The sequence below is a fragment of the Culex quinquefasciatus genome, chromosome 2, assembly GCF_015732765.1.
Source record: "Culex quinquefasciatus strain JHB chromosome 2, VPISU_Cqui_1.0_pri_paternal, whole genome shotgun sequence".
Taxonomy (NCBI): Eukaryota; Metazoa; Arthropoda; class Insecta; order Diptera; family Culicidae; genus Culex; species Culex quinquefasciatus.
The window spans coordinates 12,834,123-12,861,747 of NC_051862.1; the positions used below are offsets into that span (position 1 = coordinate 12,834,123).

General features: G+C 32.9%; 1 protein-coding gene across 4 annotated transcripts in view; it reads left to right on the plus strand.

Annotated features, from left to right (window-relative positions):
* The first annotated feature begins 8,642 nt into the window (after positions 1 to 8,642).
* LOC6032348 (nephrin) overlaps positions 8,643 to 27,625 on the plus strand; it is a 392,449-nt gene continuing 373,466 nt past the window's right edge. For all 4 annotated transcript variants that reach the window (XM_038252003.1, XM_038252004.1, XM_038252005.1 and 1 more), the window contains exons 1-2: positions 8,643 to 9,337; positions 23,297 to 23,358. In XM_038252003.1, coding sequence (XP_038107931.1) covers positions 23,307 to 23,358 — 52 coding nt within the window. In that variant the 5' untranslated portion in view covers positions 8,643 to 9,337; positions 23,297 to 23,306. The remainder of the gene's footprint in view (positions 9,338 to 23,296; positions 23,359 to 27,625) is intronic.

Genomic DNA, 27,625 nt, shown 5'->3' on the forward strand with positions numbered 1-27,625 from the left:
TATTCAACCTACCAAAATTTTAACATTCCAAAATTCAATTTTTTTTTCTGTGTACCGCTAAAATTTCTGTTTTCGTCAAATCATATATTTTTTGAAAACGAATGATTGCAAAAAACTGAACTAATGAAAAATGCATTTTAAAACACTATTTTCATTCAAAAGTTGCGACTATGGCTTGTTACTAAGATTTTAATATATTTTTGTTCTCGATTTTTATTATTTCTTCGAATTTTTGAAGGAGTGTTCTAGATAATTTATGTTACAAATAAATATGGAACTAGTTACATAAATAAATCATAATTAATATAACCATGAATAAAATTCCCAAATAACATAATGTAAATATGACTGGTCAAAGTTTATTTAAAATTTAAGTTCTCGGCAATTTTAAAGGGGAGACAAAAATAAAAAAAAAAAACAGAAACAAAGAAAGTTCAATCATGATTTCCGATTTTTTTAAAACAAAAAGGAAAAAATTGAACCAGCCTCCTGCTGAAAAACTTTATAATACAGAATAAAAAATAAATTGAAACAAAAAGTATCGCAAAACATTTTATCCATCATATTAATATTGGAAATGCAGAAAAGAATTTATAAAAAAAAAAAATTCCAGGCTTTTTCGTTTTTTACCGATCTGTGGCTCTATAACTCAAAATTTTCAGAAAAAATTAAAAGTCTTAAATTGATGAATTATGCAAAAATGTGTTCTGAAGAGTTTAGAGTACACAGAAAAAAATATGGTAATATTTATCAGGAAATGGTGAAAGATTTTGTGTCAAAAAAATTTGTAATATTACATCAGAAAATGATGAATTTTCATCAGTTTCTGGTGAATATTTATCAGGTTCACATTTTTACACATTATTTAGGTAATATTACTCTAAAAAGAGGTAATACTCAACCTACCAAATTTTAAACATTTCAAAATTCAATGTTTTTTTGCTATGTAGATTTTGCAAAATTTTAATTCATTTTTTTGCCTCTTTTTTTGGAAAAATGTTGAACAAAGTTAGGAACAATACAATAAAACGCAATAAAATTTTTAATGGCTTGAACTATTGATCTCCAAAAAATACAAATTCTACTTGTTTATAAGATCATTTTGTGCAACTTTTTCTTTTTATCTTTTAAGGTTTTTAAGAACTCATTCACCTTTAAAAGTTTTGTTTCTAACAGTTTTTGCTTATTTTTAATTTCTTCAATTTCAATAAAAATTAATTGTTAATTACACAAATTTTTAGTATGGTCTTGACATACTCAAACATCTTGAACATTTCCTAATTTAAATTTCAATATTCAAAATTAGTATCATTTTTAATTTGTTTATCAATAACTTTATCAAAATCTTAAAACAAATTATCTTTTCCTCTTTTCAAAATAAAAGTGAAGCAAAAATCGCCAGCATGTTTCATCTCAAACCCACCATCACCATCATCAAGCAAAAGAAGGACACTCTCAAACGTTTTCACCCCAACAGAAAAAAAAACTCTTCCAGTTCCTTACTCCGAAACTCATTTTTTTATTTTGCTTTCGTTTCTGCACTACTGCTGCTGCCCGCAATTATTTTTGCGTAACAACCTAAAAATTCATGTATGCACACGCAAGACCGGCAAAACATCATCCAAGACGGGGCCTCGTCGGTGGTGATGTTGAAGATGATAACAAAAAAAAGTAATGCTTCTCAAACCAGGAGGGGGGGGACCCCAACTGCACTACACATGACACATCACTGACCCAAACCAGCAAGTTTGGTTTGCGGTTGGAACGGGGTGGTTCTTAAGACGGGGGATTTCGCACTGTTTTACAATTCTTTTTTTTTCTTACTAGATATTCTGTTCAAAAAGATTAAACACCCAAGTATTCGAAAATTACACTGAAAAGGCTAAATATTAAAAATAAAAATATGAAAATTTAAAGAAACGTAAAAAAACAAATAGTCAAAAGAACCACCCCAGTTATTATCGTCAAACCACTCAACGCCGAGCTCAGCTCACATGTGGTATCAAATTATGAGGCATGACCAGGGAAAGCAAAAGAAAGAAAAAAAAGACCCAGGCCCTGGCCAGGGCCACGACATCCTCGACCTCCGCTTCTTCTCCATACTTCGAGCAGGAGATTGGTTCATTTCGCGCAGCATAATTTCGGGGTGATGTTCAAAGAATAAGAGGACTACTACAGTAACAACCACTTGAAGAAGGGAGTTTTTTTGGAAATGGTTTATGGTACAGGGAGCGAGATAATTATCGGCAAGTCCGCTTTCGGGAACCGTTTGGTGTCCTCTGGGTCCTGCGTTGACTCTGCTGTGTGGCATAACATGTGGTGTTGCCTCCGAAAGAGATGAGTTTGGGACAAGTGTCAGTCAGCAGCAGCAGTAGTGGAAGGTATGGAGACAATTAATGTTTGGTTTATGCTGAATATGCGTGGAAATGTCGAAAAGAAAACACACTCTCCCAGAACGAACGGTGGATCTCGAAAAAACGGGATCAAGTGGTTTTGGCTTTGTAAGAGAAATACATGCGACGTTGAAGGCGAAACTTAAAAAATGATTTTAAAGGCTGTAATTTTACTTTAAAGTATTTAAATCGTTAGGAACCAGAAAATCTCAAAGAGTATTTAGTACAAAATATTGTATTTGAGCAATCAATTTTACTGAGAACATAAATCACAAAGCCCAAAGAAAAAAAGTAGTTTAATTTAATAAATATAAAGCTAGTAACAGGAAAATCCTAAAGTAGTAAAGTTCATCTCTAAATCAAATAATATATTTTGATTTTGAGAATAAAAAAAATGTCTTATCAAAATAAAAATTATTAGTATTTAATATTAACAATAACTTTCCTGCCTGCATGCATAATTTGTGCAAGTTTTTCATACATCATTTATTCATACATCAACAGTTTAAGGCTGATATAAAAAATATTTTGAAAAGTTTTATACACTTTCAAATTTGTTTAGTCTTTATTCTCTTCGAATATAATTAATGCTTGTCTCTGTAATATTTTTGGGAGTTGTTTTAGTTCTTGAAAACATTAACAGTTCTTCAAAAAGTGACAAATACACGGAGAAAAAAGAGTTCCCAAAATCGTGAACAATCGTTCATGAAAATGGGAACCACGAACAAAGTGTTCAAATGCCATGGTACGTTTATCAAAATCGCTTGTTCACGATTTTGGGAACTCTTTTTTCAATAAACCAAATTTCCAGTTTTTGCTTTTTGCGTGTTTTTGAAACCGCCTTGAGTCAGTTGTATTAAAAAAAAACACTTAAAAAGCAAAAACTAAAAATTTGGTTTATTGGACCTTTTCAAAATAAACTCCAGAAGTATTTTATATTTTTAAAAAGTATTGGTTCTTCCTTCTGCAATACTGTCAAGGGTTTTAATCTCTTCAAAATTATTTATTTTTCAGGAAATATTTTCATGTTTTACATTATTTTAAACATTAAAGGTTCTCTAGCTATCAAGAGATAAATTGTTTGAAATAAAAAATATTGTACAATGCTTGATTTTTTTTCTCAACTCATAATATAGTTTTTCAATCATTTTTGAATTGATTCTGAATGAGTTTCATGAGTTTTGTTTTGCCTTTGAAAAGATTTAAATTTTGTTTCTAAATATATATCTGTGAGTTTTTACGTTTTTTCGATATCTAATCAGATTTGTTTAGTAACTATTGTTGAGAATTTCCTCAACTTATTACAGTTTTGTATAGCTTTATTTATTATTGCAATTGAAGCAATTTTTTCTTAATTTTTTTTTGTTTGAGATTTTTTTTCATTGATTCATTTTTGCAAACGTGAGATTAAAACAAATAATGATGTGTCTAAACTCAACTACACAGCTAATTGAAGGGATTCTTTAAATTTTAAACTTATTCTCGAAATATGTTGGGTTTTTATTTATTTGTTCAAACAAAAGCACTGCCCTGATCGCATAAATGTCCCATATATATTTTCATCGTTTTTAAGAAATAGATTCGGTTTGGTTCAAAATCGTGTGATCTTTCAGAAAAGCCTAAAACATCCAGTACTTTGTTCTTGAAATCAGGGTTTTTTTGCGAATACTTAATACCTAGCCTTATGTATGGAACAAACTTGAAATGCGTTTTTCTCTGCTTGATGTATTTGCATATGGGACAATTATGCGAACATGTGCAGAGCAGCTCATTAAAAAAAAAAAAAACTAGAAAAATTCGGAATTCATACATAGTTTTTATAATAAGTCCCTGAAGTGCAACTTTTTTTTAAAAAATCTGGTGGTAAAAAATCTTTAAATAGAGATTTTCCGTGAAAAAATACTTATCCAATAGATTGAAAGCTATAGAAAATAACTAAAAATATTTTACCATCTCACTTTTTCAAAATGTACCTATCAAAATATAAGACATTTTGAAAAAGAATTCTAAATGCAATGATTTTTGCTATAAATTACAAATATTTTTTCAATTATTGTCATCAGATTAAAAAAATATAAATTACTTCTACATAATTTAGGGGTCATACATTAATTCAATAATCAAAATTAATACAACGAGAAATAGTAATTTGATTATCTGAAGATTCGATAAACTGAAGTTAAATTTTTCCATAGCCTTCGGACAATCGAAGCTGTACTGTATTTAAAACAAAAAACTAACATAATCCACCTATGTGGTTGATGTTTTCCTCACTTTTTACCAACAATGGGTAACACATATTTCAGCTATTTTTTTAGATTCAGAAAAATAAGTATACAGATATATCTTAAGTGGGTTGTCAGATTATCAATGTTGTGAACTCGTTGGAAAGGGTTTTCGATTACCTAACCAACGATGGGTCGGATGATGGATCCGGACATCGTTTGCATACATTAAATTGAGATCCGGCTTCAAAAAAGTATATAAAAATTACTTAAGTGGTCATAACTCGAGACAGGGTTGCCAGATCTTCAATGTTGTAAGCTTGTTGAAAAATTCTCTTGATTACCTAACCAACAATGGGTCGGATGATGGATCCGGACATCGTTTGCATACATTTAATTGAAATCCGGCTTCAAAAAAGTACATAAATAATACTTAAGTGGTCATAACTCGAGACAGGGTTGTCAGATCTTCAATGTTGTGGACTCGTTGGAAAGGTCCCTCAATTACCTAACCAACGATGGGTAGGTTGATGGATGCGGACACCGGTTGCATACATTTAATTGAGATCCGGCTTCAAAAAAGTACATAAATATTACTTAAGTGGTCATAACTCAAGGCAGGGTTGCCAGATCTTCAATGTTGTAAACTTGTTGAAAAGGTCTCTCAATTACCTAACCAACGAACGGACATCGTTTACATGCATATAAATGAGATCCGGATATATGTGAAAACACATTTTTATGCATAACTTTTGAACTAGTTATCGAAACATCAAACAATTCAATAGCGATGTATGGGACCCTATACCAAGTCGATTGCAACTAGTTTGGTCAAAATCAGTTCAACCAGTGCTGAGAAAACTCAGTGAGAATTTTGGTCACATACATACATACACACACATACACACACACAGACATTTGTTCAGTTTTCGATTCTGAGTCGATATGTATACATGAAGGTGGGTCTTCGAGCTTTTAATAAAAAGTTCATTTTTAGAGCAGGATTATAGCCTTACCTCAGTGAGGAAGGCAAAATACGGCAATGTTTTGCGTGCGCATTATCACTTCAAGGTAATTTCAATTAATTTTGAAATTAATTTGAATTTAAATGATAATTGTACTACAACAATCAACATTATTGTTTGCCTTTTCAACGATAGTGAAAAGTGAGCGATATATCAAAAACACCAAAGCAACATAAATTTTTAAGTACAATACAGTCCAGACTCGATTATCCGAATGGAAAAAAAATCGTTCTCGAATAATAGAATCTTCGGATAATCTAATCACAAAAAATGTTTTTTCGTTGCCATATTTTTGATTGTCGAACTTAAGTATGATTTTTAAATGCAAGATGGCCGCTATAATGAAGATCATTTAATATTGAAAAAAAATGTCTTTTGTAAAAAGGGGTCGCAGAACTCTAATTTGATAATAAAAGTTTAAAAAAATGTTTTCGTGTTACGATTATCCGAAGTCTGAAGGCTTCAGAGAATTGAGTCTGAAATGTACAGTAAAAAAATCATGGTAATATTACATCTGTTCACGCGCGCTGATATGGCCGCAGAATCAATTTTACGGTTGTTGTCAAAGGTTGCCTTGAGATTTTGGCACAGTTTTCGGAATGTTTTCAAAACGAACCAAGTTGAAAGCCAAATCAACGCTGAATTTTAGTTCAATTCTACTTTTTTTGCACTGCGGCTGTCAAGCGTCCATAAGTGCTTGTCAGTCGGAAAAAGGCCAAACTTGATTTTATTGTGAAATAAGCAATACATCAGAAAAAAGGTGTAATTTTATCGCAGAAAATTTGTAATTTTGCCACTTTTCTGGTATAAAAACACTTTTTCAGTCTAAATTGAGGTAAAATTACATCTTAAGAAAGGTTATAATCAACCTTCCAAAATTCCAGCTTCCAAATGTACACAATTTTTTACTGTGTATATAGAAAGCGTTCTTTTATAACGTAACGCAGTAAAATAGAAGAGGGAGGGGGTCGATGACTGTGTTACGTTCTATACATTTTTAATAGAAATTTTGTAACGAGGGGTGAGGGGGGGCAAACATCATTTTTTTGCGTTACGTGATAAAAGAACGCGCTATACATTGTTTTCAAAATCGGAAAAAAAGTAAACGGGTTTTGTAAACATTTCAATATTATCAAATTCAACAACATAGCGTTACCGGATTTGCTTACAGGATTTCGATCAGTGTATTACCTAGTTGCATTTCCTTTTTTACAGAAACAACAATTTAATTGATTCATCACATTTGTATTCTCATCAAACCCAAATCCCAGAAAATTAAGTCATCAAACTGCCTTAGTTTTTGCTACCTAATCTTAAAATCGCTGACGTCATGACATTTTGTAGCTCCATTTCGGACACCCTTCATCGCTTCACCGTTCCATACCTCTCCCTAACAAAACAGAATTCTAAAACACATCAAAGGACGCTGCTGCGGCAGGTGGATTCGTGTATCAAAACTTTGAAGGGCAGTGCCTACTAGCTGGACTCTATGCAACATCCTGCCATGTTGCGCAACGTTCGCAACCGGTTTTGCAAAACATAACAAACCCCCTTCGAACCACGCACGATGCTTCCAGCTGCCTCCAGGTTGGAAAAATGGATTGGGGCTTAAATTCTACACTGACAGCATTTTGACTGGGAAATTTGACAGCAACTCCAATCCACCTGTAGCTTCACCCTAATTGCGCCTAATGCCATCGCTCAGGTAGAAAACTTCTCCCCGGGCCAACAAGTGATCCCTTCTCCGTGCAATTAAGCAGGAAACGTCAGGGGAAAAAAAGTCGTTACCCTCCCCGAAAGCCTCGAAAAGCACACAAAAAACGGTGATCCCATAAACTAAAAGTCAAGTCCTACCTTGCACAACAATAACAAAAGAAGACGTCGACGAGAAGACGCGCGTCGCGCTCGAGAAATCGATACCGGCAATCGGCCGTTCCGTTTTGCTCCGTCCCTTCGTAAATACGCTTCGCTCTCACGACGCACGAATGAGAGAAGTGACGCAACGCGTCAAGTGTTTTGTTGCGTAGCTGGTGCTACCGGACTCTTCCTCGCACTGACAGCACCTGCTGCGACGCAACGTCGCGCACGGGAGAGAATGTCACGCTGTCCCAGGCAAGCGAGAGAGAGAGCGTTCGGACGGGCTCGCGACTCGCGACCGGATCGGCTCGCGACGGAGAAGCGACGATGCGGGTTCGGCCAGTTAGTACGAGCTGGATCTTAACACCGTGACGACGTGTGTGCAGGAGGAACGCAACGACGACGACGACGCCGCGCGTTTACGGATTGTTGTTGTTGCTGTAGCGGGAGAGAGAGAGTGCGGGGGTCCTGTCGCGTTAATCCGTAGTAGGCCGAGGGATTAAACGCGCGCGCACGCTTGTGAGGAATAACCCCTTGTTTTAGGTCGAAAGCCACGAGACTTCCGGTGAAGTGGTTCTGATTGTTTGGGAGTTGGTTGGTGTGTTGAGGAATCTGCGCTACCCCCAGTGGATAAACGGCAGGGGGTGTGATACACACACACAAACACAGAAAGCAACCAGCAACCCCTGCAAAGGAGTGTGACAAGTGTGCCAAGAGGGATGCTCCCTACCGGATGTTCCCAGTAGAGGACAGCTAGTGGATATCATCTGGCGGAATTCGGAATCTCCAGGAAGAGGAGATGTCAAGTGACGGTGAATCCTGCTCGCAGTAGGCCGCAGAGGAAAATTACTCCAATCGCGGGAGGCCCCGCGCGCGCGTGTGTGTGTGTGCGTGATCCTTGCGGTGGATGCTGTGTGCGAAAATTTCGCTCGAAAACACCAATACCACTGTGTAGCGTTTCGAAGGATTCGCCGAGCACGGGGAAAACTCCGGTCCGAAATGGCAAGTGGCAAGTGAGCGTAGAGAGAGTGAGCGCGGCAAGGAGATGCTGCTGCTTTGACATCTGGAAGAGTTTTCCAATAATAGTGTGTTGTTTGATTACAAGGTGTGCGGTTTATGCATCGCCAAGACGTGGTGTTCGAGCAGTGGTCGCGCCGTTTATCAATCGCTAGAGCAACAATCGAGAGTGAGAATTTTGGGGGGTGGATTCCGAATCGTAACGTGATGCTGCGGCGATGATGATGTTGAAGCAGTTGGCCCAGTGTCTGGCCAACGTCGGGCGGCGGTGATGATAACAGAGCAGCGGCAGCTGTAGTAGTGAAAAAACGGGGAGGTGGATACTCTGTAATCAATAGTGAACAACAATTCGGGTGAGGAAGATATCCGAAAACGAAGAGCAGAGAGAAAGTGTGTCTGTAATGCAGCAGCAGCAGCAGCAGTAGTGAAAGTGGAGGAATGTTCTAGAGAGAGAGAAAGCGAGTGAAAGAGCGGCCTATCCTTCGACCTTCGCCGAAAAAGCAAAAATAGTCCTGTTTATGTTTTGCCTCACTTTCTCGTGTCGTGTCGTCCTAGAATATGTGTGTGTGCGTGTGATAAGGTGAATACTAGCTTCCACGGCTATCACGAGGTGTAATCAGTGTTCAAGAGTAGTGTTGATCTGTTTTTCTGTTATATCTGGCTCTAAAAAGAAGTAATTTTGTGTGAAAATCCAAGGAAGAAAAGTATTCTAAGCTACACTATAGCCACAATAGCTCAGTCAGTCAGTCAATGTTTGGGATTAAAGTGAAACTTCGTATTTAAAAACATCGTCTCGTCATAGCTTTACAACTACAACTAGGTGAGTTTCTGAAACATTCGGTCTCTAGAATTTGAGTGAAACATTTGCTGAAAGCGGACATGACCGAATGACTAAACCGGGCACGGTTCACTGATATCTACAAAAAAACCACCGACAAAATGTTTGGTATTGTCGAGAATAAACGCCCACTTTTGCTGTGTTATGCTTAATCTCTAGAATTTGACAGCAAAACTGGAATGTTTCATCAAATACAAAATATATTTTTTCGATGATTGATAAATGGTCCAGATATATCAACCAATCAATTGTTTTGGTAAAATTTTCACGATTTTAACGGCTATATTCGATGATTTTTTTTTTATTATCTAAAAAATCATAAGAACGAGTTTCAGTTTAGGTATTTTTCTCGATTGTCTTTCAAAACTGCACTGATTCGATTTTTGGAAAAAAATATTTTTTTTTTCAATTGGATGACAAAAAGCACTGCCAAACCATTTTTAAAAGGTTTTTTTTTATTATTCTCCTATGGTCTTGATTTGTATGTAGGGTAGAGTAGTCATCAATGAGACACGGGGAACAATGATAAAATGGCTCTCACAAGTCGTAGTTTCAAACAACCAGGCTCATATTTGGGGGAAAGATGTGTCTACTGGATACACGTCTGCCATTATAGTGGCTTTGGTTATGGACGCTCCCTTGAAAAGTTATTCATAAATGTTTGATTCTGGGGTGTAAAAGTAAATTATGGACAAAAATTATTTTTTCGCTCGTAGGCTGCCATTAACACCAAAACTAATATTTCTTCAAATTTCTTTCGACGTTCCATAGGGATTGAGTTGGGCTACAATGTCCTTTCATTAGGTTTGGCCAAAATTTAGAATATACCCAGTATCCAGGACTGTCTCATTGTTCCCCACTCATTTCAGCCCATGGGTAACAATGAGACACTTTGATTTTTCTTCATTAGACTTTTCCAAATCTATGGAAATCTTTCAAAACATGAATTAAAAGTGATTTTTGGCATATTTATAGAGTTTTAACTTCATTTAACCAAAAATACAAAATTATTTGGTATAAATATAAGAATTTTACAAAATTTAAATACTTTTTAGTATAACTTTTGTTAATTAAAGTTTCATGTTGGCAAAATTGCTCTAAAATGTTCAAGGCAAGTTACTTGCAATGGAACAATACAAAAACATGATGTTTTACTAGAAAAATCTTGATTTTCGTAGTGTGTCTCATTGTTCCCCAGCTGTCTCATTGTTCCTGCCAAGTGCGTCTACAATGAGACAGTTAAATAACTCTGGCTGTAGATGTCGGATCGATCTCATAATTTGCTCAATGTTAGAACACATTAAAAGAAAGAAAATGCAACAAAAAGCTCATTAAGACATGCTGATGAAAAAATGAGAAAAAACTTTGAAAGTTGAAAACCAAAAGTGTCTCATTGATAAGTCAATTATTGTCCCTGAAACAACAAGTTTGAAACTTATTTGCAAATAATTTGATTAAAAATGTCAAAATAAAAAAAACTGTGATGTCGCAAAAAAAATTGCAATATTAAAAGTTTCTAGTCAGTTCTAGTTTGTTTGTTTTCTGTTATTGTTTTTTTTTTTTAGTTTTAGACAATTTTTAATTAATCCTTATAAATTGCACGAAATTTGAGATTTAATCCGGGTTCGCAACGACTGATTATTTTGAATCTTTCTGGTTTTGGCGAGCAGTCTTGTCGAAAAAGATAAACAGATTTTTTCTCTACTTCACTGACGTTTCGGCCTTTATTTTGAGGCCTTCTTCAGGGGTTTACTAAATACGTCAGGCTTTTAGAATTTGTGTGTTTTTGTTGTGTTTTTGTAAACTTACTAGTTTTCTGTTTCTTGTCAAAAATGTTTTAGTCCTATTGTAAAACTGTCCTTTACGTTTGCTGTTTCAGTAAGCCCCTGAAGAAGGCCTCAAAATAAAGGCCGAAATGTCGGTGAAGTGGAGAAAAAATCTGTTTTTCTTTTTCGACAAGACTGCTTGAGATTTAATTTAAAAAATGATAACTTCGTTGAAATTTCAAGGACTTTTATGGAACAAGTAAAAATGGAAAATTACCAAAATTTCTAATAAATTTATACTTAATTTTACCGTATTTCTAAGACTTATTCAATTTACTTTTGAACTCTCTAGATTGAGCAATTTCTTATTAACCTATCTTTATTTTAACTATTAGAGTTTCCGACAAGAATTACAATTGAAAGACAAATACAAATCCAACTTGCAAGAGAAACGAACTAACTGAATTTTGAAAAGAAAACAACTATCAATATCAATCAAATAAATAAATTCAAAACTAAAATTTGCTTATTTTATGAATCTTTTCCGACAACCTGGTATGATTGTTAAATTGATTTTTCAACCTTTAGTTTTCGTAGTTCTTCTTAAAAAAAAAAACAATCAAATTTGCTTAATCCTAGGAATATTGGAAATGCGTTCAAATTCATTAAATAGTGTAAAGATGTAAAAATTATTATATTCAAAATGGTTTAAACTTACTTTCAGTTTTCCCTTTGTATCAAATTCATGAATTATTCAAGAATAAAAAAAACCTTTGTGTCGTAATGGTAATGTTATCACAAATTTGGTTTGATGTTAAAATACAGTAAAACCTCTTTTTGCGCGGTGCGTTACGTTTTTTTCTAATTTGTCGATTTCTCTGGAACGACGAAACATTTTTGCAATCTTTTTAAAGCTATTTGTAGGTTTTGTTCAGATCAACAAAACGCTTTTTGAAGCTTGCTTATATATTGTTTGGTTTAAGAGAAATCGACGAAATAAAAACGTAACGCCACCGCGTAAAATGAGGTTTCTCTGTATATTATTAAAATATTTTATATTTAATTTTATTATTATTATTTTATTATTATAAATTTTGAAATTTTCTTCAAAAATTTGGTTTTTAAATTTGTCGTTTTTAAGCCACAGATCAGAAAAATCGTAATATTTAAAGAAAATAAATATTATTATAATATTATTTAAATTATTCAAATTATAAGAAAATAAATATATTTTTAAATTATAATTTATTGAAAGTTGACGTCCCTATCATATCTGTTGTAATGTATTTAGCTTACTGTAATATGCACTTTGATTTTGCTTTGATTTAACATTTTTGAAAATATGCTGTAAACTTTAAATATCTTTTTAATTAAATTTGTTGGGCTGGTGCACAGTTTAATAAATTTTTTGTCCCCTCGGCTCTTGTCAAGATTGAGAGGGGAAGGGGGTGGGGATCCGATTTGGTTTTCCTAAATTTCAAATTTATTAAAAAGTCTAGAAAAATTCATCAAAAATTCAAAAAAAGAAACGTCAAACCATGTGTTTCTTCAATATTTTTTTATTTTAAGCCTTTTTTTATTTTACCCCAAATTTTATGAAAAATTTTTGAAGCGGAGGTAAGGGGGACAAATATAAAAACAAAATTTGAAATAGCCTTACGTAAAAATTTAAATTAGTTTAAAGTTTGTTTCGGCATTAGTTGTAATCAAGGAGAGAGAGAGAAAGAAAAACAAATCAAAACAAATCTTTCAAACTGTCCATTAACTACATTTTTATATGATTTGAAATGAAAGAAAAAAAAACTGAATCTGCTGAAAAATAAAATGTTGCTTATTCACTATTTTTTGACAATTACATACCTGGTTTAACTTGTTAAGCCTTGTGTGATAATTTTGTAAAAAAATGGAAAATTATGCTTATAATATTCATTTAATAAAGTTTTCTTTTCTTTCCTCCCTAAAAAAATGTAAATGCGGGAAGAGCCTTTTTAAAATAAAGTGTTTGACCTTTTGTTTTAGTTAAAAAATATTTTCAGCGAGTCAATCCCAATCATAAATTCTTCTTATGATATTCCATTAGATATCTTTTGACTTAAGAGATATAATGAGATACATTTAAGTTGAAGTATAACCTCTTGCTGATAATTTTAAAGGATTTTGAAACACTCTTTTAGGTATACTAAAAAAACAATTTATTTAAAAACTAAAGAATCAAAATCTTTATTTTTAAAATATTTTTAGCATACTTTTTTTCAGTATTCAGCAAGTTCTTCCAGTAAATCTTCAATCCCTTCAGTTTTATTTTAATTCTTGCCTTCAAAAAGCTAAATTTTTTCAACAAAATATTTTCCATTTTACCTCAGAAATTAAGGCCCTTCTCACGAAAGAATTGCAAATGCTTCGTTGATTACACTTAAATGCTTTCAAAAAAACCTCTCAATAAATGCTTTGAAAAGGTAGTTTCCAAATAAATCTGCAGTCAAGGTGTTTGTTTACGACGAAATCGTGATAGGTCTAGGAAGAACATTTAAAAAGTTCACTTTTCGAGTGATTTTAAAAACTTTCCTCAATGAGAAGGCAAAACCGCTCAAGATTTACGACAGATTGCACACCGATTTCCCGCGCCAACTCACTTCGTCCAGGCCATCGAAATCAAGTCGCTAACAACAATGGAACAGCATTTCTTGATGTGCTCATGTTCCCATGACATCTCCGTCTTCCGTCCGGAGTCCCAGCCAAGAGGCCATCTTGGAATATCTTTAACTCGTCTCGATGAACCCTGCTGGAGAGTCAACCGCTGCCCGGGCATTTAATTATGCCGTCGTCGTGGTTGTTTCTCTTGAAAACTAGACCGAAGCTTGTTCAACTTTTTACGACTCAATTTGGGCTCTCGAAGGAAGACACAAGGCTATCAATCTTCCAGGCAAGATTCACGCAAAGCCAACGTGGACGACACAGGACACGTGCCCAAAAATTTTGATCTGCATCGATACGAGTCCTCGGAGAAGCGTTTGACGTTCGTCAAAGTCTGTTCTGCTAGGAAATTTCATTATAAAAAGCAAATTTCGCCCCAGCGGAGAGCAAAAATTTTGGTAATTGAAACACGTCCTTCGGTTTCTCATTTGTGTGGTACTCTTGGCCTCGTTTAGCAGAGGGGAGATGACTTTTCGTGAAAAATTGTCAGCAGCTTGGGAGCGCAGTAATGGGTTTTAGAGATTCAAGTCAGGAAGCTAGTACTTTTAGTTAATTTACTGATAAAATCGATCGGTCGTTGCTTGGAGTGAGGGTGATTTCAATTGGGTTCCAGCGAAATTGTATTTACATTTGGGGAAAAAACCCCGGTTAAATAACATTTTTTGTGAAAATGTAATGTAGTTTCGTTTAGAATTAAAATTGGCAAGTCTTCTCTTCGTATTAATGGTAAAAACAGCCATATTTTTTTTATTTTTGAGAATTTATACAATTCTGACCGAAATAGTTTTCTTAGCTTAAAAAAAGAAAATTTTAGATTATTTTTTTTATATTTTACGCACCTACCGATTCCATTCATACCTCACAACTGGAAAATACCGAACCTTTTCCTGTCAAACAAATCCCTCTAAACACGCAAAAATATGTCGCAAATTACGACCTACGACAGCAAAGTGCGCGAGACGTTTACCTCTGCCCAGTAAACCACAAGTTGGGAAAACGCCCACCGGCAGCGTTTTTTTTTCGGTTCCCGCAAGTTTTCCACCCGGAAAATTTCCCGCTAACCGTCTTCAACTTGGCTCTGCAGGGGGGCACCGCCACAGCAAGAAACACGAGGAAAATATTACCCAGGTTTTTACCCTGTTTTTCCCCCAATCACGCAACGTCACATTTCCCAGCGTTCTGGTTGATTCGTGTTCCGTCTTTTCTTTTTGCGTTCCTCCGAGACTTGCAGAATTCCCCGACTGTCGAAACCGTCGCCGGGTTCGCCGTGTGTAATGTGTTAAACAATGTGTTCCAATTTTCCGCTTTTCTACCCATTTTTCATCTGATAACGAGTCGTGTGTTTTGCCAGGTGGCCTACCTTGCAGGCGCGCGTTCACTCCATATATGAAGATAAAAACAGCAGAAAAATTGCACGGTATCAGATTTCCTTTTGCTGAATGGAGCCGAGCTACTGAATTAGGTTGTCGTCTATCATCATCATCATGCATTGTCGTCGTCGTTGGAGACGGTTGATTGGACGTGGGTGGATGAGGTGTTTTTGCTCCATTTTTTTCGCAGAACTTGTGGGTTCTGTTGTTGCTTGTAGGGCCCCCCTTTCCGATTTCCTTGGCATTGTTTTCCAACAGCAGAAGTATTTTTTTTTCTTCCACGAACCCGTTAGGTGGCAGTTTTCCCGCGCCAGTAAACATATCTAATTGCTGAGATTGTGGGGGCGTTGGAGAAAAATAAGATTGTGAGCTTTTTTTGTATTGATATCAAGTTAATTGGAACAGGTTCATCTTGAATAATAAACATTATTTTATAAATAAATAAATGAAACTATTTGTTAACGAATTTTGAAAACATAAATAAATATTTATTTCAATATCATATGTTTGTTCTGTTGAACAATTACTCTTTCAAAACTCTAAATCAATATTTTTTTTTAAATTGTGCATTTTTGCTTTTTTTCTTTTTAGTAAATAAATCCTTTGTCTTCAAACACAAAAAACACTGCCAACTCGACCTCTTAATGAGACAAATCAGAAAAAATTGTCAAACCAATTTCTTTTTTCGAAAATAACTTCATTTTTTTAGTTCCTTCCTGAACAAGAAAATTAGAGATTTAAAATAAATATTATATCTGTGGAAATTGCGTTTTTCAGAACAAAAATGTTTTTTTATTCTAACCCGGGCACACGGTAATAACAAAATTCATGCCATTTCAATAACAAATATTACTAAAATAACAGAAAGTGTTATGGAATCTTCTTGAAAAATCAATTTTTGCATAAGAGTTTAATAACAGCTTATGATATCATAACGAAATTTGTTATTAGTCTGATATTGGTTGAAAGCCAAAACAACATGGGAATAACATTTTTTGTTACGGAAGAATATCTTTAACTGTTATTGGGATGATCGGATTAGTTGTTAAAATTACAAAAAATAATAACAAAGATTTGTTCGAAGAATAACAAAATAATTGATTTGTCTGTTATTACAATAACAATCCAATAACAATCCAATAACAAAATATTCATAACGTTGAATAACAAATCTTGTTATAAATAACATAAATAAATTACATTTAATGTAATTGGCCTAGTATTTCCGAATATCAAAAAATGTTATTCTGAAGATATTTCCGTCTGCTCGGGAATGGAGACGCCTGGTACTGAGCAAAAAGCAAAAAATTGTATTAAAAATTACATCTTTTGAATGTTTGTAAAGAATAAAGTTAGCCAAAATCCGGGAAATAAAGCTATCTAAATAAATAACGGTATAAAATAATTTATCAGCTTTGCTGTACCAACAATGTTTCTACCATTTTTTAAGATATAGTTTCAAAAGAAATTAGAAGATTTTAACTTATTTTTTTTTTCAAAATCAGAAGAAATTTGCTTAGTTATTTTGATCTTTATAATCTGGTCTTTGGAAATTTCAAAATTTCAGCTTCTTTTAACACTTTTTTCAACTGTTTGCCGTTTTGAAGTAAACATATTACTTTTGCATTTAGATTTAAAATAAATATTTTTAAAAGGGATATAAAAACTTTTTAAAATATTTGTATTGGGTTAAATGTCGCAGAAAATTCAAATTATGTCAATAATTTGGCTAAAAAAAGACTGTTAAACCATTTTATACTTGGAATTATTAAATAAAATAAAAAAGGTAGTTTGCGTTTTGTTCGTAGATTATAAAAAGAAACATTCAACAAATTAAAAAGCACATGCTCTACACAGTAAAAAAATGTGTAAATTTGGAAGGTGTAATTTTGGAAGGTTGAATATTACTTCTGTTACGATGTTATTTTACCTCAATTCGAAAAATTATATTACGCTAGAAAATTGGGACTGTTACACATTTTTTTCTGACACAAATTATTCTTTCCCAGATGTAATACTACCATCATTTTTTGATTTTTTATGTTATCATTATGATTGAACAAGGTCAAACTGGACTAAATAAATAAATAATGCCATGTTAAAAACAATCTAACGTGATTAAAAAGAGCAAATATTTTCTAAATGTGTCAAGTTTAAATTGGTGAGGAATATGGATAGTTTATTGAAAAATAAAGTAGAATTTAGCTGCCTACTTTCTGTGATCTTAACAGAAAAGCTTTTAAAAGTTATTTTAACATTTTTAAATGTTCCATGAAATTTCGTGATTTTTGTTTTTTTTTAAATTATGATATCCGTATGATATGATATTGGCAATTTTTAAAGTGAAAAATGACTATGCCTTATAGTAAGGCTTTTTTACAAATTATTAAAATTTGCATGGTGAAACAGAACTTTCTACGTATAAATCTCTCATCTCTCATCCCGATTTATAATGGTTTCCTTCCAGAGGCGTCGCGTCCACCTGTTCAACCTGTTCATAGGACAGGTGGATCATTTTGATTTCTTTATGAAGAAAGAATTAAAATATGTTCATCAAAATAATTGAACGAACATGCCAACTCTTCTTAGAATCATGAAACAGCCAAGCGCATTCGAATCCATAGTGCTCTCAATGAAAATCTAACGCGCACTGAAAATCCTCCCAAGCAGCCACCAACCTGTTCGGATTTCTTCATGCACGAGTTCCCATACAACGCATCCAACAATACACAGAAAGCCGCCCCAATATGTACACGCTGGACGGTATGAATGTGGTAGTTCAGGGTGTGCATGAAAGCTTTTGCACAGTCGACATAAAAGCGCGCGAGCCGAGACACGAGCAGGGAGAGAGCAAAATCTGGAGTTTTTCTCTCTCTCTTTGAACTTTGCTCCCTCCCTGCTCGCGTCTCGGCTCGCGCGCTTTTATGTCGACTGTGCAAAAGCTTTCATGCACACCCTGAACTACCACATTCATACCGTCCAGCGTGTACATATTGGGGCGGCTTTCTGTGTATTGTTGGATGCGTTGTATGGGAACTCGTGCATGAAGAAATCCGAACAGGTTGGTGGCTGCTTGGGAGGATTTTCAGTGCGCGTTAGATTTTCATTGAGAGCTCTATGGACACGAATGCGCTTGGCTGTTTCATGATTCCAAGACGATTTGGCGTGCTTGCTCAAATATTTTAGTAAAACTTTTTAAATTGTTATAAATAGTAGAACGGCATGTTGCTTCAAAAAAGCGTTTTTAACTGAAATAAAGTAATAAATAGCTCTGTCAAAAGTGAGCAAGCAAGTTCATATCGACAGATTTGCAAAATAATTTGGAAGAAAAAAGAACGAAATCTTAAACCTACCAAGCATACAATAATTTACTTCAAAAGTTATTTGTACAAAAACAAAAATCAAAACAAAGCTTAAATAAGCTGTCGTAATAATGTCTACTTGGTTTGAATTCTTGAGTTTTGATCGTTTAAATTTTTTTTCGGAAAATTTTATAAAGTGATGTTTTTTATTTTATTTTATGGATTTATATTGAGATATGAGACGCAGTAAAAAAAACAAAAAATCTAAGACTTTTTATACTTAATTATGGCAAATATTTTTTATTTGTGGCTATCAATTCAAAATTTGTTATATGCTTAAAAAGCCCATTTTGAAAATCAATACAAAAATAAAGGTCAAACGTCCAATCGATTGCACGAGTTTTTTGTTAAATGAAATTTTTTATTATCATCGATATTAATTTTTTCTCTTCTAGTGTTTTAGGGAAATTTTGAAGAGAAACGTAAAATACATTTTAATCTAATCCAATGGAACATAAGAGAAGTCATTCTAAAGAAAACTCCAGGGAAAAACTTGTGGTTGGATTACGCCTCATTTTTGAGTTTTGATTTAGTGTTTTATTCATTTACAAAACAAGCTAATTATAGAAAACTACGATGTAAAAAAACATTTCAATTTTACACTTCTTAAAGGATGATCATTGCTGTAATTTGAAAAAGTTACTATTACAATAAAAATCATGTGATCAATAATTCTCACAACAATATTGCTAACATCATCTAATTTCTCTTTATCATGTATAAAAGATATTTTTAAAAATTAATTGAGCTAAAAAACTTGAAAATTACTGAAAATATTGTTTGAACAGGTAAACATTTTGGCCACGCGTCGCCTCTGAATTTCCTTCCATCATACCTTAGTGAAATCAGCTGCAATCAATTCAAAATGCGCGTTTAGAATCATTTTTAGCGTATTTGGGTTAATTAAAAAATTTTAGTAATTTTTAAAAAGTTTTGATGTTTATTAACGCAAAAAGTTTTTTTTGCTATTTTTATTTTTATTTTTATTTTTATTTTTATTTTTATTTTTATTTTTATTTTTATTTTTATTTTTATTTTTATTTTTATTTTTATTTTTATTTTTATTTTTATTTTTATTTTTATTTTTATTTTTATTTTTATTTTTATTTTTATTTTTATTTTTATTTTTATTTTTATTTTTATTTTTATTTTTATTTTTATTTTTATTTTTATTTTTATTTTTGACAAATCTTATTTTTTTATTGAAAATTAATGATAGCAAAACAACTGTACTAGTGTAAAATGCATTTTACAACACCTTTTCCTTGCAAATGTTTAAACTATGGCTTGTTATTTCAATGTTTATATATTTTTTTGACCCCCTCCTCGACCCCGGCCTTTGAAAAATATTTGCATCGGCCTAACTACTTGCAAATATTCACTGAATAGCTAACAAACTTATTAATTTAATCAATTAATAATAAAAATGAAACCTGATTTTAATGTATAAATTCCATTTTTAAAAACTTCAACAAATCTGTTGACAGATATTTGGTAGCATGAAAGCTTGTGTGACGTTTCAAGCATCTGTTTTTTTTATTCACGAAAAAGTAGAAATCTGAACTGATCCGAGAGAAAAATAATAAACATATGTGTTTGGCCTAAATTGATAAAACAAACATAAAGAAACAAAGTTTAACATATCTCTAAACATTATACAGTGTTTTGCTTCAATTGCAATCAAATTTAATAAATGTTCTTCATTAAGTTAATTATTATAAAATTTTCGTATTTCACGTGCTCAGTGATTTTTTTCTGTAAATAAGCGTTGGAATGTAACGTAATTCATGTCGGAAATGCTTAGTGAAAAATTATTTAAGTTTATTTTCAGTATAATCGTGTAATCGTGTTAAAAAATATTAATTAAAAATATTGATGAAAATATGTTTATAACAACCAAAAATGTCAACATTTCAATGAAAAATTGTTGGAAAATGCATTTTACACCCGTACCAGTTGATTTACAATCATTAGTTTGAACAAATTTAAGACAAAAAAGGTACCGTGAAAAAAAGTTTTAGCGGTTCTGTACATCATAAATTTATCAAAATAAAACGATTTTTGAAAAAAAAAAAACTCAAGCATGCTCAAACATTATTCTAAACGCAGAGGAATACATTTTTAATGGATTTTAAGCACAGACTATAACCAACAAATGTAATATTTTTAATTTACTAAGGCCGTTGCAAATATTGTTTTTCAATTTTATGTCCCTCGACTCTGACCTAAGTCGAGGGGGAGCGGAAGGGGGCAAAAAAAAAAAAAGTAAGAAAATTGAAATAACAGGCCACGGTTTCAACATTTCAATGAAAAAAGTAATTTAAAATTCGTTACACATCTATCTAGTTGTTTTGCAATCATAAGTTTCCAAAATTTCCAAGTATTGATGAAAATTTTATTTTTGCGAGAAAAAAAAGTTTTTGCATTGGCATTTCATAAAAGTTCAAAATATTTTTAAACGAGCCCAAACATGCTTATTATGATTATCAATGCAGAATAGGACATTTTATATTGTTTTCAATTTATTTAACTTCTATTTCCAATGAAATTTCCAAGTTTTTTGAAAAATATATTTTTTTGCTCCCTGATTTTTTGGACCAATTTTGAAGGGGGGGGGGGGGGGCGACATAAACTTTGAAAAATATTTGCAACGGCCTAAAATTAGCAAAGAAAAATCCATCTTGTTTTCAAGTCCTTTCTTTTTTGGCTTTTTTCCCGTATAAATTTACAATTCCATTCCGAAATTTTCCATAAATATTGCACTCGAAATATGAACCTGTAAAATATTCTTTGTAGACCTATCTTCTTTACGTGTACACATCGAAAACTAATCCTTAGCAAATGTTTGTTCGTGCGGATGTTGCTCAAACATATGGTTTGTCTGAAACAATTTTATCCAGATTTGGTCCATTAGGTTTTGTTTCGAGTCCGGACGGAATAACGTGGAAATAACAATTTTTGATTTTTGGAAAAAAAAACTAGACCAATAACATTTTGTGTTATTTATAACAAGTTTTGTTATTCGCCGTTATGATTTTTTTGTTATAAGATTGTAATTGTAATAACAGACTAATAACATTTTGAGTTATTCTTCGAAGAAATCTTTGTTACTGTCTGCCCGGGTAGCTTTCCCGTTTTTGGCAACACGATTTTTGCAGAAATTCATCGAAAAATGTGTGTGATGTTCTGAATTGCATTTTGTTCCAAATTCTGAAAGAAAAACCAGATTTGTGTCTTTAATTTTACAATTTTTGTCAAAGAAAATGTTTTAACAAATCGTGTCACTTTACTGCTAAAATCTGTAACAATTTACATCGTATTGATGTAATAATACTATTACTCTCTCAAAAGCTCGTGTTTCGTCTCCGATTGCTTAAATCACTCAACACACCTGCCATAACTCCTCAGACGTGTGTTCGCATCGCATCGCAAAAGCTCGGAAGCCGTAACATGAATCTAACTTAAATGCCGCACAATTCTTTTCCGACGAAGCTTTTTGCGTAACTTTTACACACGTTTTCAAGTAACAATCACCGGGGCGAACCAGTTCTCAAACTGTATCTACCGAGAAAACGCGGTCCACTTTTGACCAGGTAAGACGATACCTCGGTTGGAGTTTTCCATTTCAGCTCGAACTCGACACAATAATAAAATCATTCGAAATGTGTGCTGTAACAAAAGGGCAGCGAGCTGAGCGTTCTTCGCCGGGATTGACTTTCAAGAAAACGTAATAAAAATGGGATCGAATATCCACCGAGCCAGCCGATCAAAGGTGAGATGAAGTGACTGTCGTGGTCATCGCGCCCGCCTGGTCGACTCGTGATTTGTATCACAATTAGAGTTGGTGACTTCCCAGGAAGCGATAACCATTTTTGGGGGGAAGGGAAGTTCAGCGTGTGGCGTTGATATCCGGGGTTCAAAATTGAGTTGTCGTGTTTGGTTTCTGTTTCTTCAAATCTCGGAAAGTGACATTTTGATGAAATTGATCTTTTTCGTGGGGGGGAGGGGGGGGGGTGTTTCCCGAGAAGTCGAGCAAATACCAAACTGATCCAGTTTCGGGAGGTACAAATTTGGCACTTATCTAACGTACGTGGTTTTCCTAGTACATTGCGTAGCTATTAAGGTCGCTCGTTCATTAAGGTACGCCCCGTAATAACTTTTGAATTATGTCAAGTGTGCGTCGTCGTCGTTGTTGTTGAGAAGCTCTCGCAGGATGCGTGAGCCACGGAAACTTGACCCCGCACGTAACAACCATCATCGGGGGGCGCACGTTGGTTGGCTTGGAAGTACTCACGACACGGCGATGTCACCGTCGACGACGATGATAGACGGAAATTGAGGATGATGTACGACATACGACGCACCACATACAAGGTGAACGAACGTGGAGTTCGCCGGGGAAGAACGGAAAAGGATGACACAAACAACGACGGAACCGACGACGACCTGGAGTCCTGTTCCGGGGAGGAAAGGGAAGGACCGCTTTCTGCTTTGTGTCTACGTGTGTTGCTGCTTTGAAGGATAAATTTTGCTTTCGTTTCAAGAGGGAAACTAGGGAAGGTGACTATCATTTAGATACACGTGTACCAACAACGGTGCTACGTGAGGACTTGAATAGAACAACTTGAATTTTGACGACAATTAATGGCAAGGCACACTGCTATTTTTGCTTTTCGTGAGAGCAAACTTGCCTCTTGTTGAAAAATGTGTAGTTCTAACAAATCTCCCTCTTCTTCAATCTTTTTTCAGGAATACCAAAATGACTCACCAGCAACGGTTGCAGATTCGGACGGTCGTAGCAGTTCTAACAGGTAAGCACCCAAGCCCCGAGAAACAGGTCCACTTGTCTGGCTTCAGTCCTTTCCGGTGGACGCACTCCGATCAAAGAGAAGAAGGAAAAAAACGCCTATCAGGGTCACTTTCCGTCATTTTAGGACCTCCACGCTGGAGAGGCTTCCATACCACGCACAGTTTTTTGTTCTCATATAGAGTGAGAGACAAAAAGAACTAGAGACAAAGACTAAAGACTGATCAAACCCGCATTCTTGCTATATCAACCTTCAAAGGTTGGCAAAGGTAAAGCGAGTCTTGTAATCGTTGTCGACTGCGTCAAACATGGTCTAGTCCCAAGACAGATAAGACCGACCTTCCTCTTTGTGAGGTTTCAACAGGCCTCACCTACCGTGTCCTTCGGCTTCGGTATTATTTCATGAGCCAGAGACACAGTTTGAAGAGAACCAGGCAAATGGGTCGCGTTAATTACTCAGCCTCCGAGAGTCAGTCAACTGAGCAGTCGTCCCACCGGGGGCTCTCCAGCAGCTCTGTTTCTACCGAGTGGTTTGCTGTCCCAGTGTTGTCTCCTGGTACACCACTTTGGGCGATGACAGTCGTAAAGTGAAACTATACCAAGTGGAACCACCACCTCAACAAATGGGGGGAGGGGGGGGGGGAAGGAGGGAGGCTGCCGAAAGTGATGTTCTGGACAGGGGTGAAGTTGAAGGGGTTGATGGGGAATTTAATTGGGTACAATAAGTTTATGAAACAGTAATATTTTTTTTTTATTCAAAATTAAGTATATAATTTTAGAAAAATCATTTTTAAGGAAAAATATTTTTTTAATTATTTTTAATGCAATTTTATTTTCCTAAAGTGATTTTTCTGCAGCAACCGTGAAAACTTTTGTCTCCTTATTCCAAAATTGATAAACTTACGGTCCCAATCCTGCATCTATCCAACTTTCAAAAATAGTCAAACTTTATTGCAAATATTGTTTAAGACAGTAATTTGGAGGATGAATAAATATTATTATCTATAGTTCCCGTTTTTTGGAAGATATGTTAAGTTTTTTCTGGATCTCACTTTTTTAACTATAAAATGCTAGTGGAATATAATCTAGTCGATACATTTTTTTAATGATTTTTAAAAATAGATTTCACTTTCATTTCGTTTCATTTCCAGGTCTGCTTTAGAAAAAGTATATATTTTTTTAAATTCATTGATAGTTTACAATATTGTGACAGGAGCTAAGCTCTGAAAATGATTCTAAGAATTTCAGAAAAAAATTCTTAAAAATATTTTTTATCTTTAATTCTTGCCACCGCTCTCGATCGAGTTGAGGTACAAAAAAATAATTGAATGATGTACTAATATCATGAAATGAAATTTCATATCATAAAATAAAGATAAGTAAAAAAACTGTATCCATAATAAGAAAATTCAAAAAAGAAAATTCGTCTTAAAAAAGATCTAAAACCTTTAAAAAATATATTGAGGTACAAAAAAAATTAATTAAATGTTGTACTTATATAATTAAATGAAATTTCATGTAATAAAAAAAAACAAAATTTGAAAAAAAAAACTCTGTATTCATAATAAAAAAAATGAAGAAAATTCAAAAAAGATTTAAAACATCTAATTTTTATTTTTTTTTGCAAAACTATTGTATTGCAATAAAAACTAGCTTCATATTTTTACAAATTTGATGAATGATTACATGAAAATCGTTTTCTGTTAATAAATTTTCTAAAAATAGCCTACATTTTTTGGAATTTATTAATCGTTAACACTAAATTCTAGGAAAAAAAACTTAATTAAATTTTTCAGCATCTTTTTTTTTGGAAATGGTTAGCCAATAGAAGAAGCAGTCATTTTTAAAGATCATTTTCAAACGACAAGTTTTACAAAATGACGTTAGAAAACAGAATTTATTGAAAATGTGAAATGTGTTTGTATTGTATTGTTGCAAAAACTGGTTCCTATATTAAATCCAGTTTAGAATATTTTTACAAGTTTGATAAATGCTAGAGGAACAGCATCTAATTCCAGCGTGCCTCTAATGTTGGCAGGTCAGAACTTTGACATTCAATTAATGCTAATTAAAAGCGTTTTCAACTGAAATCAAGTGATAAATAGCTCAATAAGAAGTGAGCAAGCAAGTTTCTATCAAAAGTTTGGCAAAATTAGTTCTTTAAGTAGTGAAAATCAGCAAATTGGATGGAGTTAGGAGCGAGTGCTTAACCTGCCAAACAAACGAAAATTTCCCCTAACTCCTCATTTGAATAAAAAAAAGTTTTTTGAAAATTGCGAACATATTGATTTTTTTAATTTTTTTATTATGAAATATTATTGCAAGTTTTAAAAAATCCTCAGCAAACTAAAATTTCATGAAAATGTGAAAATTATACAAATGAAATCAGATTCAAACATATTTTATTATTTTTTTCAGTGACGTGGTTTAGGCAATTAAATAGCAACATAAAATTTCTTGAAATGTGTTTGACATATCTTTGATGTAATTTTTATATGACGAGATTTAAGGTCATCTCAAGGACCGCAAAGGAATAAAAATAAATGACAAGATCATAGATCAAAATCTTTAATAAAAAATATTCTTCGATTTAGCAAAACAATTTATAATTTTGCATATAGTTTAATGTATTTTGACATGTATATTTGATAAATGATAACACGAGAAACTTTTTTTTTTAATATTGGTTTTAAACTTGTGTATTAATAACATTTTAATAATCCTTCGTTTTTTTCAATATAAAAAATATGAAAATTTATATCATTGCTCAGCAAAATATAATTTCTTGAAAATATGTACATGATAAAAACAAAACCATTTTCCATAAACTTTTATTATTATTTTTTTCCGAAAAAAACAACACGAAATCGAATACAGACGCAAAATGATATTAGAAAGTTTTGGATATTTTCATTTTGATGAAATAAAAACTTATTTATTTTAAATTTGGCCCATCCCTCTACTACCCAAATTTTTTTTTTCAAGGATTTTTATTTTGCCCGTGTTCAGGAGGTCCACGAAAAACTTAACTTCTCTTGTTTAAAAGTTTTCTTGTTTCATATTTATTATTCTAATTTGCATTTATCTTGTAAATTCTGAAAGTATTTGGCGTACTCTACCATCTTCTATCATTGCATTTTGTCTTTCTAGGTTTTTCATGTTTTTACAGTCAAATTTTAATTTTTTTCTTGTTTTCCTCATTTTCTACTGTATCATTTATCATCATTATCATTTAAATTGTAAAAAATGCATAGAGGCGTAGTCTGATACACTACAAAAAATACCGTCTATTCAAGGAAATTTTAGTAAGAAAAACAGCCAAAGTTGACCGTAGAAAAATGACATTTTTGAAAACATTACTTTGCTAATGTTTTCAAACCTAACCAAGAATTTTCATGAATTTTATGAGTTATTCTTTCCAACATCTTTAGTTTAATCTGTTTGTTTCAATTTAGGAATCTTCTTTGAAATTTGAAATTAAAAACATATTTAACAAGTTTATCACGCAATAAAAACGTTTGTTAAAGTTTATAACTCTGTAACTTTTTTAAAATTTAAAGGCCAAAAAATACAGTTAAAAATTAATTATTGTTAATGAATTTTAAAATAAGCTGTTTTAAATCCAATTTAACATCTGTTTTCGGATTTGTAATTTTTTTCAATCTTATATCTCTAAAGACAAGAATCAATCCATTAAAAGTTTCTTAGGTTCCATTTTGAAATTGAAGTTTTTTAGTTTATTTTTTTTTTCAAAAATGTCAAAACATTTAAATTTATAATTTAATTTTAATGCAATTGCTCATTAAAAAATCTTTAATTCTAGATTCAAAATACATGTTTAAAAAATTTAAGAAAAATACATAATAATAATTATTTCAAAATAATCAACTCTATTTTAACTAGTTTAATTTAGTTAATTCCTATTGGAATCTAATGCTTGAATTGATTGATTTGGTGATTTTTTCTTCAAATACTTTTTGACAGTTTGCTAGAACTTTGGGTAAATTGCCTAATGTTTGTAAATAAAAAAGGTTTGGAATCCAAATATTTGATGAGTTTTTGAGGTTTGGCTTAATGATTAAATAACTGTATTTTATTGATCCTATCTCCTAATTAATTTTTATTTGAAAATTGATATTGCAATTCAATTTGAAACCGAAAAAATATCAATAATTTAACATGATTTTGGATTTAATTATTAGTTTGGAATCTAAATGTTTATTTTAAATCTCAAAATTCAAAACTTCAATCCTGCACTTATTTATATTTCG